Source organism: Rhagoletis zephyria, unplaced genomic scaffold (genome assembly GCF_001687245.7).
Source record: "Rhagoletis zephyria isolate East Lansing unplaced genomic scaffold, Rhagoletis_zephyria_1.1 Rzeph_scaffold_00312, whole genome shotgun sequence".
NCBI lineage: Eukaryota > Metazoa > Arthropoda > Insecta > Diptera > Tephritidae > Rhagoletis > Rhagoletis zephyria.
In genome coordinates this window covers 97,985-113,101 of record NW_016157396.1, presented here as the reverse complement: position 1 = coordinate 113,101, position 15,117 = coordinate 97,985, and the positions used below count along the sequence as shown (strand labels likewise).

At 40.4% G+C, this 15,117-nt stretch overlaps 1 protein-coding gene across 4 annotated transcripts in view; it reads left to right on the top strand.

Moving 5' to 3' along the window:
* Positions 1-15,117, top strand: part of Cdep (Chondrocyte-derived ezrin-like domain containing protein) — a 306,470-nt gene that overhangs the window by 200,058 nt on the left and 91,295 nt on the right. For 2 of the 4 annotated variants that reach the window (XM_017610408.1, XM_017610409.1), the window contains one exon: positions 1,332-13,788. The exons of the other annotated variants lie outside the window; for them this stretch is intronic. In XM_017610408.1, the coding sequence (XP_017465897.1) occupies positions 1,332-12,505 (11,174 nt within the window). In that variant the 3' untranslated portion in view covers positions 12,506-13,788. Of the gene's footprint in view, positions 1-1,331; positions 13,789-15,117 lie in introns of those variants that run through there. 4 annotated transcript variants of the gene reach the window in all.

Genomic DNA, 15,117 nt, shown 5'->3' with positions numbered 1-15,117 from the left:
GTGCGATTCAGAGTAAAGTTATGAATTTTCTTAAGATTTTTTCAAAATCACTTCGATGTAATTTCACAGAAAAATTGTATCAGTTAAATTGAATTCATTTTGAGGTTTGAGTAGTTCGTATAAAAATATTTGAATTTGTCTCTTAAAAAAATTTCATAATTTCGTAATATTTTTATTGATTTTAGTGAATGGTACCTAGTTTTACTCGGAGTCAAACATTCTTTTAGACATAATGACTAAAATATACTATTTTCTTTTGAAATTTTGTCAAACATATTAACTGGGAAAAATAATAAAAATTGGTTTAAGTAAATTTTAGATTTATTCCACAAATTTTCCACATATTTACAATGCGCTCGCAAAACTTATTATTTCTTTAAAAAGGACAAATATTCCTGTTATTTAAAGCCAGATAAATACTTAACATTGGTTACAAATTAATTAATAATTATTTGAGCTAGTGATGGTTAAAATATCGATCTTGGTTTCAAGTTGCAATACACTCACACTTTTTTTACTAACACACACGCACGTTTACAACTTGAACGTCGACTTGATATCAATTTTTACTTTCAAGTCGTGTAGCAACTTGAAAGTCAAGTCAAACAGCTGATTGATTTTTTTTTTTAAAAATATACATACCTTTGCATATTCCGGTACATTTGCTTGTACCCAAACCTTCGTTTCGGTACACGGTACAAAGCTAAAAGTTTCGGTACTGTACCGGATATTTAGGTACAGGTGGTCTTAATAATAACCCTTCACAGCCACCGTGTTTGAGCTCTTTTTCTTACCATTTGGCTCCATCTGCAACCGTTAGTATAAGCCGAAAACAAATAACTGCGCCATTTCAGTTACCATCGGAAATTATTAAATTATCTTTTCTTTTTTTTGTCATAAAAGTTACATATAGGCTTAGTTCCAATTTACATTAATGCAAAGCATCAACCTCTTTTATTTCTAGCTATAATGGATGCAAATTTACAATTTGTGCAACTAAGTTCAAATTCGGCATTTGAACGTGGTTGTGCATATTGGACTTTTTCATCAGTTATAGTTCGGAAATAAAAGAGGCTGATGCTTTGCATTAATGCAACTTGGAGCTCAGCCATACATATAAAAATGTTTTCTGTGTTGAGCTCCTGATTATATTATAGATGAAAAGAGATTTTGTGCATGGAAATTTTCGGTTAAATATTTATGGTTTGTATTGATATGACTGCAAAAGCACGTAAAACTCATTCCACTAACAATGTCTTTTCATTTAAAATTTCAATTTCTTTGTGCTTTACGATATCGTCGTTCTTGGAAATGGACGATTTATGGCGCAGGTCTGAGCCATTTGTCCCACTTATACAGCAGCAGCACCCCTCGTCGAGTCTCAGTGGCATCCCAAGCGTATGTCCCTGCATCGCCGCAGCTCATGCACACCAACACCAGCAACAGCAACACCATCAACACTATCACCACCAACACAGTGGGTCTCTCGGTGGATCTCAGCAGCTCTATGGAGTTGGAACAGGAGGAGGACTTGGAGGAGGAGGAGGAATTAGTCGAGGAGGAAGCGGATTCGGACTTGACCGCATCTACCACCAATCGGGAGAGTATGGTATCAGCGGCGTCGGGCCCTGCCCATCATCAGCAGCTTCGGTCACAGGAGTTCCAATCGGAAACTGTCATCCCAGTCCATTATAGCAGTACCAATTATTCGATGTCTAAACAGTGTTTGCTTAATAATAATAACTCAACCGAAACTGAAACGGACAATATCATCTACACAGACATAAATGACATTGGACATTACAAATATCCAGACTTTATTAGTACACCTAAAACCGAAAACAAAATATCAAACTCCGAAAACTTGAATCTGAATGATCGTAACGACATCTACGCTACCGTAAATCGAAAAACCAAATCTAAAACGCGAGAAAAACACTTTAGCGATGAATTCATTGACGAATCGATACTCCAGTATACACGAGCCAAACAAATGGGAATTACGGATGTGCAACAGCTCAATGGTCAAATCGAATCTGGCCGTGGGTTTTCAAGTGTTAATTATCAGTATCACAATGACTTGAATCATCCTTCAGATTCGTCGTCATCATATTTCGGAACAGGGTTTGGTACTAAGCGCTACGCTATGGCAGAGCGTGCTAAACTTACTCATTCCGAAAACTTTTTGACACCCTCAATAGACTCTCAGAGCTTTGTATCGGGCATGGATGGTGGGACAGCTCGGCGTGACACGCACTCACTGCCACGTAACTCCGAATTGTCCGGTGTAGATTCTGTTGATTCGTATGACAGTCACTATATTACCCATCATGCACACTCGATTGCCAATTTGCGTTCTGGCACAAATATTCCCAACAGTTATTTGACCGTCAATGATAGAAAACCGATCAGTACCGCTGAAGAATGCAGCGTCGCTGGATCGCCCTTGAATCGTTTTAAGACTTCTTCGGAAAAACTTGAGTTCGAAATATCGTCAGGCGACCTGTATTCTTCCAGACAGTATAATAAGGAGGAATATGAAGAGGAGAACATTTATGACCAAGTGGAGAAGGAGTCCTGGTTGAAGAGCAGCTCTTGCAAAGATTTGTACGACTTTTCTTCGTTTTATGAAAGCGAAAAGCCGAAGCCAATGACTGCTTTCGACAAAGAGTTCCTCTCGTTTAATCGTATTGATTCTCCCGTTACACGTTACGATGATTCGAGACATTCCATGTATATAACCAAAAACCATTCAATTGATGCCACACAAGACATTTCCCCATTACCCAATTTGAAGGTGTATTCCTCTAGTTACCCTGGGAGTACATACAATACTCAAGATCACCAGAACAAGCGTGGATATGGACATCACGTTGACTATGCCGGCTCACAAGACGACATCTCACAGGATAGTTACGAATTACTAGAAAAGTATGACATTGACTTTTTCAGTGGTCGCCGTCGTTCAGATGACCATATCCGCTCTTGTTCGCTGGACTCGGGCAACTATATACCAAGTGACGATGAGTCGGTCTCGGAGCAGCATAAATATCGTTCGGCAATGGATGTTAAGTGCAAATCCGCAGTCGATATTATGAACGAAATTTGGGATTCAGAAGATCCCCGTTACTTACCTCGAGAGAAGTTATGTGTTAAGTCGGACGGTAGCTTCTATAAGAAAGTTAAAGAAGCTCTTTCCCGCACTTCCAGCCAAGAGAGTCGCAGTGAAGTGTTCGAGACGAAAATTTCGCGAAGTTCGGATTCAAGCAAAAAATCTCGTGACAGTTTGTACCACACTGATAGCAAAAAGTCACGTGAAACAACCAAGAGTAAAACTTCAGTAGCATCTAGCCAAGATTCAAAAGAATCTCTAGTTGGGGACTGTTTCGGTCGCAACTATGAAATGCCAACCACAACTGGAAAGAAATTGAAGAATTTGAATAAAAAAGAACAATATGAGAAATACCAACAGTCCAGTCAAGAATCAAAGAGTGACTATTACGATGCCGTAGAGGGCGTTGATACCGATAGTCTTTGTGGTAGACCTAAGGTAAAAAGCCATGATTGTTTGCTGTCCGATACGCATAGCTCAACTGCCAATAGCTCATTCTACGACAGCCGTGACACATATTCAACATTTCCGAGTAATAAGTCGCATAAAACATCTAAGGTTCACTCGATCAGCCTCCAAAATGTTGAAATTGAAAGAAATGCTAAGTCATTTGGAGGTAAATCGCCGGATGGAGTTTCAACACCGGCTCTGGGTAAAAAATGCGAAGAGAAAGAAATTCAAACTAATGACTCCATCGATCAAACAGCGCCAATTAAAAAAGGGGACTCACAGTCGTCTAAAATTTCGACTTTTCGACGTCGTTCGGATAGTGAGAACATATTCAGTTTTGACCAGGACCGCATTGAATGCATTCAAAACTACACAAAACAGTGGGAAGTCCAAAGCAAAGAGGAGAAGCCCAAGCAAAGTCCCGAATATCCCTTAACACCTGAACTAATCTCAGAATTCGAAAAACAACAAGCGCGTGCCGCTAAGCAAAAAGTAACGCGGAAGGAAGAATTAATGGCTAAAACTCATTTTGAAGAGTACAATCCTGTTATGGCACCTCTAAACTATGCACATGCTACAGTGGAGCGAACTAAAAGTGATCCAAATTCTTTGGCTAACCGCGCTCGTCTAGGCAGCAATTCGCGACGCCATGTTTTAATGCATCAGAAGTCCATAGATTTAACCCCAGCCGATTCAAGTGATGAAGATTATATTTACAAGCAAATACCGAGCGCTCCGCCACTGTGTAAGGCCCATGGTAACTTTGAGATCCCAAAGTTTTTCGATGTGGCATCAGTTCCTGTGGACATACCGAAAGCTGGATTCGAGCTACCAAAGAGTTTCTTTAGAGAATATGACAGACGGTTTCCCAAGGTGCTCAAAGATGATATACCATATGTTTTACATAAGCGTCATGTAATGAATGGCACAGCCCCTTCACTTGGTGAGAAAAAGCATGGCAAGCCGAAGTCGCCTAAGTCTCCAAAATCGCCAAAATCTCCGAAATCACCCAAGGCAGAGGCTGTTAAAGCCACCGCAACTCCAGTAAGTCAGGCTGCTGATTTTTTGCCAGATATACTAGATAGCTTATTGCCAGCAGAAACGAAAGAATTTCTTTTTACTCAAAATATTGATCTTTCTAAAGTTGACCCCATAACTTTAGAAGTGGATAAATCCATACCCACTATTGAACTGTATTCACCCAAGCGTGATATTACAAAGCAAATGGATCCCTCACTGCTAGAAAAACTAAATAAGAAACTTAGTCAAATAGAAAGCGATTCCGCGACCTCATCCCGCACAGAAAGTATCCAGCAACAGAAAAATAAACTTGAACAAAAGCAAATAGAACTCATTCAGAGTATTCGTAAAGAGCTACAAGCCAATACGAGGAAGGTGGTAAAGCCGCGTGTGATACCTAAGACAAAAATTTCAAATAAACCCAAGAAAGCTAAAACTCGAATAACATCATTTTCCTCCGATGATGAAAGTCTCGATTCTGATGATGTTTTTGGTTCGGCAGAAGCTATACCTGCTCGTCTTGAGTTTTCGCCGCCCCAATCCCGAAAAGAAATTGAACCCATATTGCGCATAGAACAAAGCCGTTTGATATCAGCCGCCTGGGGTCGTGGACAGACGATGAGCTCCACGGAAATTGAGGGATCCCCGCCGCAATGCAGGCGACTTGCTGAACTGGAAAGTCGCTATCATACACAAAAACTTGATCCACAATATGCTAATACGTCAGAGTTAAGGCGAATTTCAGAGCGATCGATTTCTATTCCGTCCTCGGAAGACGAGCCACCACTACATGTCCCTACACGACGCATGGATGAATGCACAAACGATTATCAACGCAACGAAAATATTCCGTCGCCCATATTAGAACACGCAGAGTTTTTCCGAAGCAACGACGATATTTACGAAACATGTCAAGAGGTAAAAACAACTGAATCTGATATAGGTTATACTTTGAAGAAGAAACCATCGCCACGAACTGAAGTGCCGAAATCGAAAGCTAAGTTTATCGAAGATATTATAGACTCTTCGATAGTAATACGCTCCAAAGGTCATGCTCCGATACTGTTTGCGCATGCTCGCCTCAACTTGTCTGAAGGTTCGGTTTCTCTTCAACGACAAAAAGCGACTCAAGAGTCACCAACTACTGAGCGGCGTACTAAGAGCCTAGATACTCCAGTCATATCATTACACCGACTACCACCCATGAATGCATTTTCATCCAAAGACGATACCGTTGGGTTCGAAGAGGAAGCCGAAATTCTGGAGGAGAAATCAATTCAACGACAGTCTGGAGGGCAGCAAGACGATGACACTGCCGATAGTGTACACTCATGTGCCGGTTCCATACCTACTCAGACAAGCTATCACACAGCCGGAAAGGACTCTTTGTTCAACACCGCGACAATTGATGATGAAGAGTTGCAGCTGCTAGATCAGCTGAGGTATATTGAGAAAATTGCATTGCAAGGTGTTAAGATTAAAGCTAAGAAAAAGTCCAAGATGAAACTAAAAAGCGGAGAGCATCTAATTTTGGATATACCAAAGTATCGTTTTACTGATTGGTCACCGTATAGTTCAGCTAATAGCTCACGAAAGACTTCACCAGGAGTTTCGCGTGCCAGTAGTATAGAAAGTACTGGAAAAGGAAAATTGAAGATGGGACCAAAATCGCCAGATGGTATCAAAATAAAGTCGGCGACTTCGCGAAGTCGCCCAGAATCACGACGCACTAGTGTTGACGATATTAAGACGAAAGACGGTAAAAGCAAGAAATCAAGCCCTAAAGAGCGCCCACGTTCAATTGAAGCTCGCCGTTTAAGTAAGGACAAAAGTAAGTCTCAGGAGGAAACCGAGGCGGATATAGCTAAACGAAAGGAACGTCAACAAAAATTATACGAGTCGGCTATGAAGCAGACCATAACCATGCTTAGTCCTGTTAAAGATTCATTGCCGCCATTCCCTGCTCCCGAGGATAAGATCTCGGTAAAGACTGATGGGGATAAAATTATAATAGAAACCGAGTTTAAGAGCAAAGCCGAAGACCATGTTTTAATAGCAAAATCGCCGCGAAAACTGGACACTTCCTTGGTGAAATTTAGTCGTAGCTTCGACGAGGGCCGTAGTCCAGATAAGTTAGATAAAGCAAATCGCAGTTTTGAAGATCGCAATAAATCTTTTGAAGAATCGGAAAAATCAGACGTACCAGAGGACATGGTGATTAAATCACCTAAGAAAATTGCTAAAAGCCAGGAAATCAAACAAAAAATTGAAGGAAGTGTTGTGCATAAAAAAATTGATGGAAAGTCTAGCAGCTTGGAGAAACCTGCTGAGCATCATTACCTTGGAACAGATATTAAAGCAAAGAGCCTTGACGACAAGAAGCCATCTCCGACCGTGGAAGCAAAGAAAGCCGATGAGAAATTTACCATTCGAAGTGCTATTGGGGATCGACGTATGTTCGCCCATCAATACAATTTTCACGAAGATATAGATATGCAGGCAGTTATTTCAGAAAGACGATCGTTAGAGATTCTGAAAAGATCTTTGCCGTCGGAAGACACCAAAGAGAGTGATGGTACATACAGCCGTAAACCGTCAACAGCAGAGAGCTTAGATTCGTTTGTATCAGCCGATGATAGCCATTCACCAGCTAGCAAATCTCCGGTTCCGCCAGATGTTTATCCGCATCGCGTGCCAACCATTGAATGTGAGGAGCCATCCATTGAAGAAGACGACAACTCTGGAGAATGTCGTCATTTGAAGGTGTCACATCAAGATACCAACCGATTAAGTTTGGATCGCAGTCGTAGTGATGAAACAGGCTCTTGGATAACTGTGGAGTGTGATGAATTTGTTGGTTCTGATACTTCTGATAATGAACCTCGCACTCTAGAACCAGACCGTAATATACTAGAGACACAAGCTACTTTGGAAGACGCTGTACCATTAGAATACTCTAATTGTGCCACACCGACATCTGATTTAAATATTTTGGTCACGCCACCAAGCACTAGTCCTATGGCGGAAAAGTCGGTTTTGGAAACATTTGAAAATCAAACCGAAAAATCCGATAGCAAAAAGAAACCCAGTTTGGACAAACAAAGTGACAAATCAAAAAGTTCTGATTCGTGGACTAGTGGGGAAAAAGATGTTAGCCCTCACCGAGGCGAGCATACACATGATTGGAGTTTATCCGTCAGTGGCGGAAAGGAGAAGAGTTCTATGGACGAAGAGTCGAGTGTTAGTTGCTCAATCGCTAGACCGTTGGGAATTTCCCAAGATTTTGGAGATGTTGAAGAGAAGAAATGTTTAGAGCTTAAACAGCGAATGCTTAAATTAGATGTTGGAAATGGGGCTGAAACCGAAGGACTTACAACTCCGAAAGCTAAAGCTCCAGGTTCAGATGAAACAACGTCTACCAATGAACCGAAAGTCATTGTAAAGAAACCGACAACTCCAACCTTAGAGAAACAAAGTCCAATAGATCTAGGCATTAGCACTGAAAGTTTTCTAGATCCTATTGATGAAAAGCTAACAAAGCTCCTACAACGAAATGAAGACAGTGAATCTAGTTCAGGTACGTCGAAAAAGCAGCCAAAGATTGAGAAGCCTGCGCGTGCCAACGCTGGCAAGAAGTTAGCGGTAGTAAAAAGTGATGGAACTGATAAGCCGGGAAAATCAGGCAGCAGCTCACAAGAATCAAAATCTAGTTTTGACTCGAAGGGATCGCTTAGTGTTGAGTCCCGTGGGTCCTTTGAGACCGAAAGTAGCTCGGGTTCAATGGGTGCAGCACAGCGCAGAGGTGAATTGCAACAGAAAGAACAACAAACAACATGGAAACCGTTCCCCATAGAAAGTTCGGGAAGTTCTAGTACAGATGATCCTTGGCATCACGTTGAAACTGATGGATATGAACGATACGATGCCAATAATCCATTACGTGATTCTTCCGACAGTGACTTGAAGGAGGTATCACCAGATGATCAAAAAGAAAGTGATACAAGCTTTCAGGATGAGCTAAACGACTTTCCGACTACATTTGGTTATCCTGCTATGACCAGTTCATTGAGTGGCATCGGCGTAAACCCTACAGATATTATTGGTTATAGCACTGGTTTTACTCTTGGGCGTACTCTGTCTCGAATATCAGAACGTAGTACAGCGTCTGAGAAATCTAGTATGGAAGATGACGTCAGCAAAGCTTCTACACACTCAGTAAGCATGCGGGACGAATCTGTAGGTTCGACCGATCATCAACCAAGTCTCAGTTCGGACTCTAGAAGCAATACAAATTTGGCGTATATATCAGATGCAGACCGACGGACTTCGGCCGAAATGCCGGATATTCCATGTGACTCAGCCACTGGAGATCGACTTTCCAGCATTGGTAGCTTTAATGAACCAAAGTCTCCGATTGTAGTTACTGGGCGGTTTTCAGTCACCCAGGTTGAAGAGCAACAGGCCGATGATGTTGATAGGCATACTCTTATGTGTCTTTCAAATGCAGGTAGCCAAGATTCAGAGGATTGGCCTCTTCCAGAAATTCCTTTCGACTACGTGCCAGTGAAACCTGTAGAATCCATCTACCAAATGCCCGATTTAGACAAGCCTGTGCCGAAAACATTTTGCTGGAAAGCCAGTAAATCTTTTCAGTCGCAAGATTCACAAGAATGGCCTTCTCCGCCGGCTAGTGCCATTGAGGCGCCATTAATAGTGGGAGATATAGAAACGTATTATGCTACTGAAGCTCAAAGTGCGGATCAAGTGATGGTAGAATCCTTTACAGCAACAGATAAAACCGATGATGATGCTCAATCTCAGGCCGATGATAGGCTCTCTAATGAAGACTTTCCAATTACACCTCCAGATATCGCGAAAATCTTACCCTATGAAGATACTGCATATTTAATGTCAGCAGCATTTGAAAATAAAGATTTTGAAAATGAAGATGCCCAACATGATACCCCAACATGTTTAAGTTCAACCTTGAGTGCTGCCTCATGTCTTTCGTCCTCATTTACTGTTACTTGCTCGTCCTCGCCGAAATCCACCCAAATTTCCCCTCTTCGCAAGGATTCCAGCCCAGATTTAGTGATCATTTCACAACCTACACGTTCACCAACAATCCGTAGTCCAATTTCTGAAGATGAGGTATTCTCTAGTGACGATGTCTTCATGCCTGGCACCGTGAAGATCCAACTGTCTTCCGATGGAAGTCGTACAACGGAATACTTGAGAAAGTTGTCCAGAGGCTCAAATAATTCGGATACCTCTATTGATGATATTTTGTCAGCATCTGGAACATTTATGGAAGATCAGACTACAGTGCTTCGAAATTATGAAAGTCGTCTCAGTTCAGGTTCCTGTAAGAAATGCAGTCATTCTAGCCATTCTGAAGAGGATACAAGCTCCATTGGGACAGATTTGGATGGCACAGTGCGCATGGGTTTACAACAAAAGAAATGCACGCATAGTTCCCATTCAGAAGACACATCGATAGGACTAAGTATTTCTGAATGGTCCACTGGCACCAACACCGTACGACAGTACGCGAATCTCTCTGGTTCAGATAGTCTTTCAGCAGTGTCAACGCAATCCTGTGCGAAAAGTGAGAAGTCGAATCACACTAAGTCCAGTATGAGTTCTATAAATAAATCAGCAGAGAGCTTGAATGAACAAAGTGGAAGTTTTTCAAAAGGACTATCAGGTGATAATGGTTCATCCGATGGTCTGCGGTATGACATACTGTCCAATTCTGAGACCGAAAAAATGTCTGAAGCTACGTCGGCGACAAAAAGTGATGATACGACACTAACTCTAACGGAAATGGCGCATACGATAACTGAGTGGTCTACATCTAGTAGTCGCACTTTGGTCGGAGCTCAATCTGGCGAAACTTCCAAGGATCCAAGAGGCAGTAGACGGGGCAGTTATATAGACTACGTTCCACTTAAACAGTCCCGAATGACAGCGAAAAAGTCTCCCAGCGAGGAGTTGAGAACTGTTATTCCACAAGTGCATCGAAGAAGTGCTAGTAATGGCAATAATGGTCGTGCTAGTACAGAAGAAGCAGGTCAAAAAGTTTCGCCTCCTAAATTAGGCGATAATGGAAGACAAAACTCGCTTTCCCGATTGATAAGATTGGAGGACAAAGAAGGCGTTACAGAGAACACGAGCGCTGCACGAAAACGTCGTTCATTGGAAATGATGTCAAAGCTGTACCAAAGTCAAGAGATTTCATCAGAGAGCGAATCTCCGTTCGTGGAGCGTCTGTACTCGCCAAGCGAAAAATTAACGGAACGCTACCAAAGTCAAGAATTCGTTCCATTACATGTATCCATAGCGCAAGCTCAACAACCAAATCTTCAAACAGCATCTGCAAAGCCCAGAGCCCCGCAACCCCCCACAAAACCAAAACCCCAAGTAACACGTCCGCTTATGCAAGCCTTATTGAGACACATGAAAGCCGTTAGTAAGGTAGAGGAAACCTCCGCTTCTGCTTCAGCTTCTGAAGCATCGACATCATCTCAGGCGAGTGTATCCACAAAGACTGCACCCCCACCTGTGACTAATATACCACCGACCACACCGCCAAACGACTTACCACGAGCCCATTCCGCTGGCCAACTGCCAGGGAAAGCGCTCGCTAAGCATCATAGCTATGATGATAAAACCTTGTCGAAATCACAAATACGAGAATATAAAACAAATAAACTGCGCCAATCGAACTCCTTTCACGAGCACATGCTCTCGAAGTCGCAGCAGTCTTCGCAGGAATCGATGCCACCACGCATCGATGAAGAGTCCTCGCAGGGGGGAGAAGGTAATGGAGTTTCGTCAGCCACGACATCAGCAACCATTTATAGTGAGAATACAACAAGTACGGAAACGTCATCGCCAATGTTACCGCAACGTGCCGAAAAGCTCGTTAAATGCTCGCCGTATTATTCAAGTAGCCTAAGCTCTGAATCACCACCAAACCAACTGATACAAAAGCCACCACGAAAATGTTCAATAACCCGGAACACCATAATTAAAAGTCCACCAAGCGGCAATGACACTGACAGCTCAATGGATATACGCACACAAGATCTAAAGTTACGTAACAAGGGATATCGTCGAAAGCGGCAGGTGCCTGCCAAACGAGTGCGCTCGACAGAACGAGCCTTAGCGGAACAGGAAAGCTCAGAATGTTCGGAAGGTTATTTGCCAGAAATCGATTCGGGCAGCTCAGAACCCTCCTATCGACTGGAGGATCAGTATTTAGAATTCGACGAAGAACTAGAACACGAACAAGAAACAGATGAGTATGACGAGTATCCGCAGTATTCTGGAGCCGCGTATGCAGCATCCAGTAAGTTCGAAAGTCTGGACATGACAGATAACGTAGATGAAATGGGCTTTCCGCGGTACGATCGTCTTAGTCATATTACCAATCCGATGTATCAGCCCCAATTAATGCAATCAATTTCAAGTCAAAACATGGCTTATAAACCGGCGCCAGCTAATCACCCAATGCCACCACCTAATGGCCAGCCAGTAAAACCAGCACGCACCAAAAAACGTCAGCTAAAACGAGAGGAATCAACCACCAGTGAATTCACCGGAGAAACATCGACATCTGCAGCCCTAGCATCAGAGCAATATCACATGCAACCATATGCTACTCCAGATGAGAGTGAACTTGAGAGCAAGGCTGGACTATCCGACGATTTAGCAAATTCAAGTGAGGAAAGAAGTGGATTTGTACAGGCCACTGGCACGATAAGACGTACCACTATAAGCGAGTTGCCATATCCGGATTTCCTCTCAGATTATGAAAACGAACCGATTGAGTATGAACGCTATGCATGTGGTTTGGATATACGAGTTGATCCACCGCCCAAGTTTGATGACTCGGATAATTTAAGCGAACGCAAATAGAGCAAACATTCAAAGGTATGAAATAAGTTTCAGAAAAAAGAGAACCGTAACAATAAAAAGATTTAACAATCGTGTAGAGGCAAACATAGTAGAAAACAATCTGTAGGATGCATAATCAAAAGTTATTGGTGGGAGGAAAAACGAAAGGGGAATGTTTAAACTTTAAAGTCGACCCTGAGCTTATGTATTTACAAAATATTGACTAAAACTCTCCGAATCATCTTATATTCAATTGAGACTGATTTATGGTGTGAACTGCTGCAGCCAATTTGCTTTCGACAAATCCCCATAAAATTTATAAAAATTAAAAAAAATTTTAAAAATTATCTACGTAACTATTAAAAATAAAAACCATTTTAATGAAAATCCTAATTTTCCTGATTTTAAAATGACTAAATTTATTAAAATTATTACGTATCGCACATTAGACGTTTTGACATGTTGACGTTTTTCAAAAACGGCAGTAACTTCAGATAGACCGTTAAATCAAAAATGTCCGTTGTAAGTGAAGGTTGAGATCATCTAAATGTAATGGTAATAGCAACAAATTTAATCGTATTAAAAATGTTAAATTTTAAAGCACTATTTACTCATCGAATAATTATAAATCAAAGAAGCAAAAATTGCGAAACTAAAAAACTAAAAACCTAGCAGAATGTGCATACAAATATAGAGAAACTTAATAACACACATATTTGCACAGCATTGCAATAAATGTGCCAATAATCTTACAATTATCTACGAGCGAGCGATATTACTTTGGATTCAATAATCGCTCTTATTCTGATTGTCGGTACGTCAATCGTTTATCGAAAATCGGGAAAAAATTGCATTCTCATAGTCGCTATGTATTTATTATCCAACCACACATCACATAACAAACGGATATTTCTTTTGTAGTTTTATTATTGAAAAGGATTGAAAAGATGTTGGAATACATGTATTAAATTTTTTCTCAAAGCAACTACGAATTTCTGTATACTTCATCTAATCGGTGACGAATATTTATAGCTCTTTATGAAATGACATTTTATTAAAATTTAACTTCAGATAAGATAAGATACAAAAATAGAGTTGTACTTCTAGTTTTCCTACGATACCACCATGTACTCGATGCTTGTACTCATTAAATTTATCGAAGGGAATTGTCGATGCTACTCAAGGTATCGGTAGAAAATACTAGATTCTACTTGTACTCAAACCAAGGAATATCAAACAGAAAGTAGCATTAGAGCAAAAACCACATTTACATGTATTTTGTTTTGCTTCTGGTATCTCTCAAGTGTAAAAAACTGTTCTATTTTTTGTTTATCAAAGTGTGCCATGTAAAAAACAAAAAAAATAAAAAATTTAAATTAAAAATTAAATTTAAAAAAAAGTTGTTGAGACTTTCTTTCATTTGCAAGGCCCAGTAATCAGCGTTTGTGCTGCTGAGTTAAGTGTACGTTCCAAAAGTTGCTTTTCAATCGCTTGTTTTTTATGGGAAAAGGTTTCACATGCAAAGAGATTTTGACAATTTATAGTTTTTGTGAGAATAAATTTAAAATATTTTACATTTTAGAGACCAAATAATTAACAAAAAAAATCTAATCAGCTGCTCTACTGATACTACCTGTTCAATGTACCTTGACTCAAACGAAAAATTTTAGTTCAACGACCGTTTATAATATAAAACAATTAAGAAAGTCTAAGTTCGGGCGGAGCCGAACATTAAATACCCGGTGCAAGTATTAAATATATGTTTTCCACCTTTCCGAAAGCTACCGCTAGATGGTAAGCCGTGGTGTATCAATTTTGAGTAAATTAGCGTCCTTAAATTTCGAAATATCGCAGTTTCAAGCATTTCTGAAATTTACCGTTATGTGAAAATCGGCCGTAATTTTAGTCCAATATCAATAATTTTCGACGTTTTGCTTTTATGTGGCAAGCAAAATAAAAGTACCGAGTTTGGTACAAATTGGTAGAACGGTTACCGATATACATATATGTGATCATAAGTGGTCGGTGCCACGCCCATTTTCCAAAATTGTACCATAAACGTATTTCTTGGTAACGAATTGTTGCAAGCATAAATTTTGAATAAATTAGCTTTAATATTTACTGATTTATCGAAGATTTTGTATTTCTCCAAATTACCGTTATATGGGATGTGGGCGTGGTTATTGTCCGATTTTAAAAATTTTCGGCCATTTGGTATGTTGTACGAAGGCCAACAACTGTGCCAAGTTTGGAAGAAATTGGTGTAGCGGTTCCTAAGATATATACATGTAACCACAAGTGGGCGTGGCTACGCCCATTTTCCAAAAATTTATAATATTCTTATTTTTCGTCTGAAAATTATTGTAAATAACAATTTTGAGTGAATAATCTTCAGTAGTTCCTAAAATATCGCAGTTTTCGTATTTCTGGAAATTACCGTTATATGGGAAGTGGGCGTGGTTACAGTCCGGACAATAACCACGCCCGTATCTTATATAACGGTAATTTAGAGAAATACAAAATCTTCTATAAATGAGTAAATATTAGAGCTAATTTATTCAAAATTGATGCTTACAACAATTCTTAACCAAGAAATATGTTTGTGATAAAATTTTGGAAAATGGGCGTGGCAA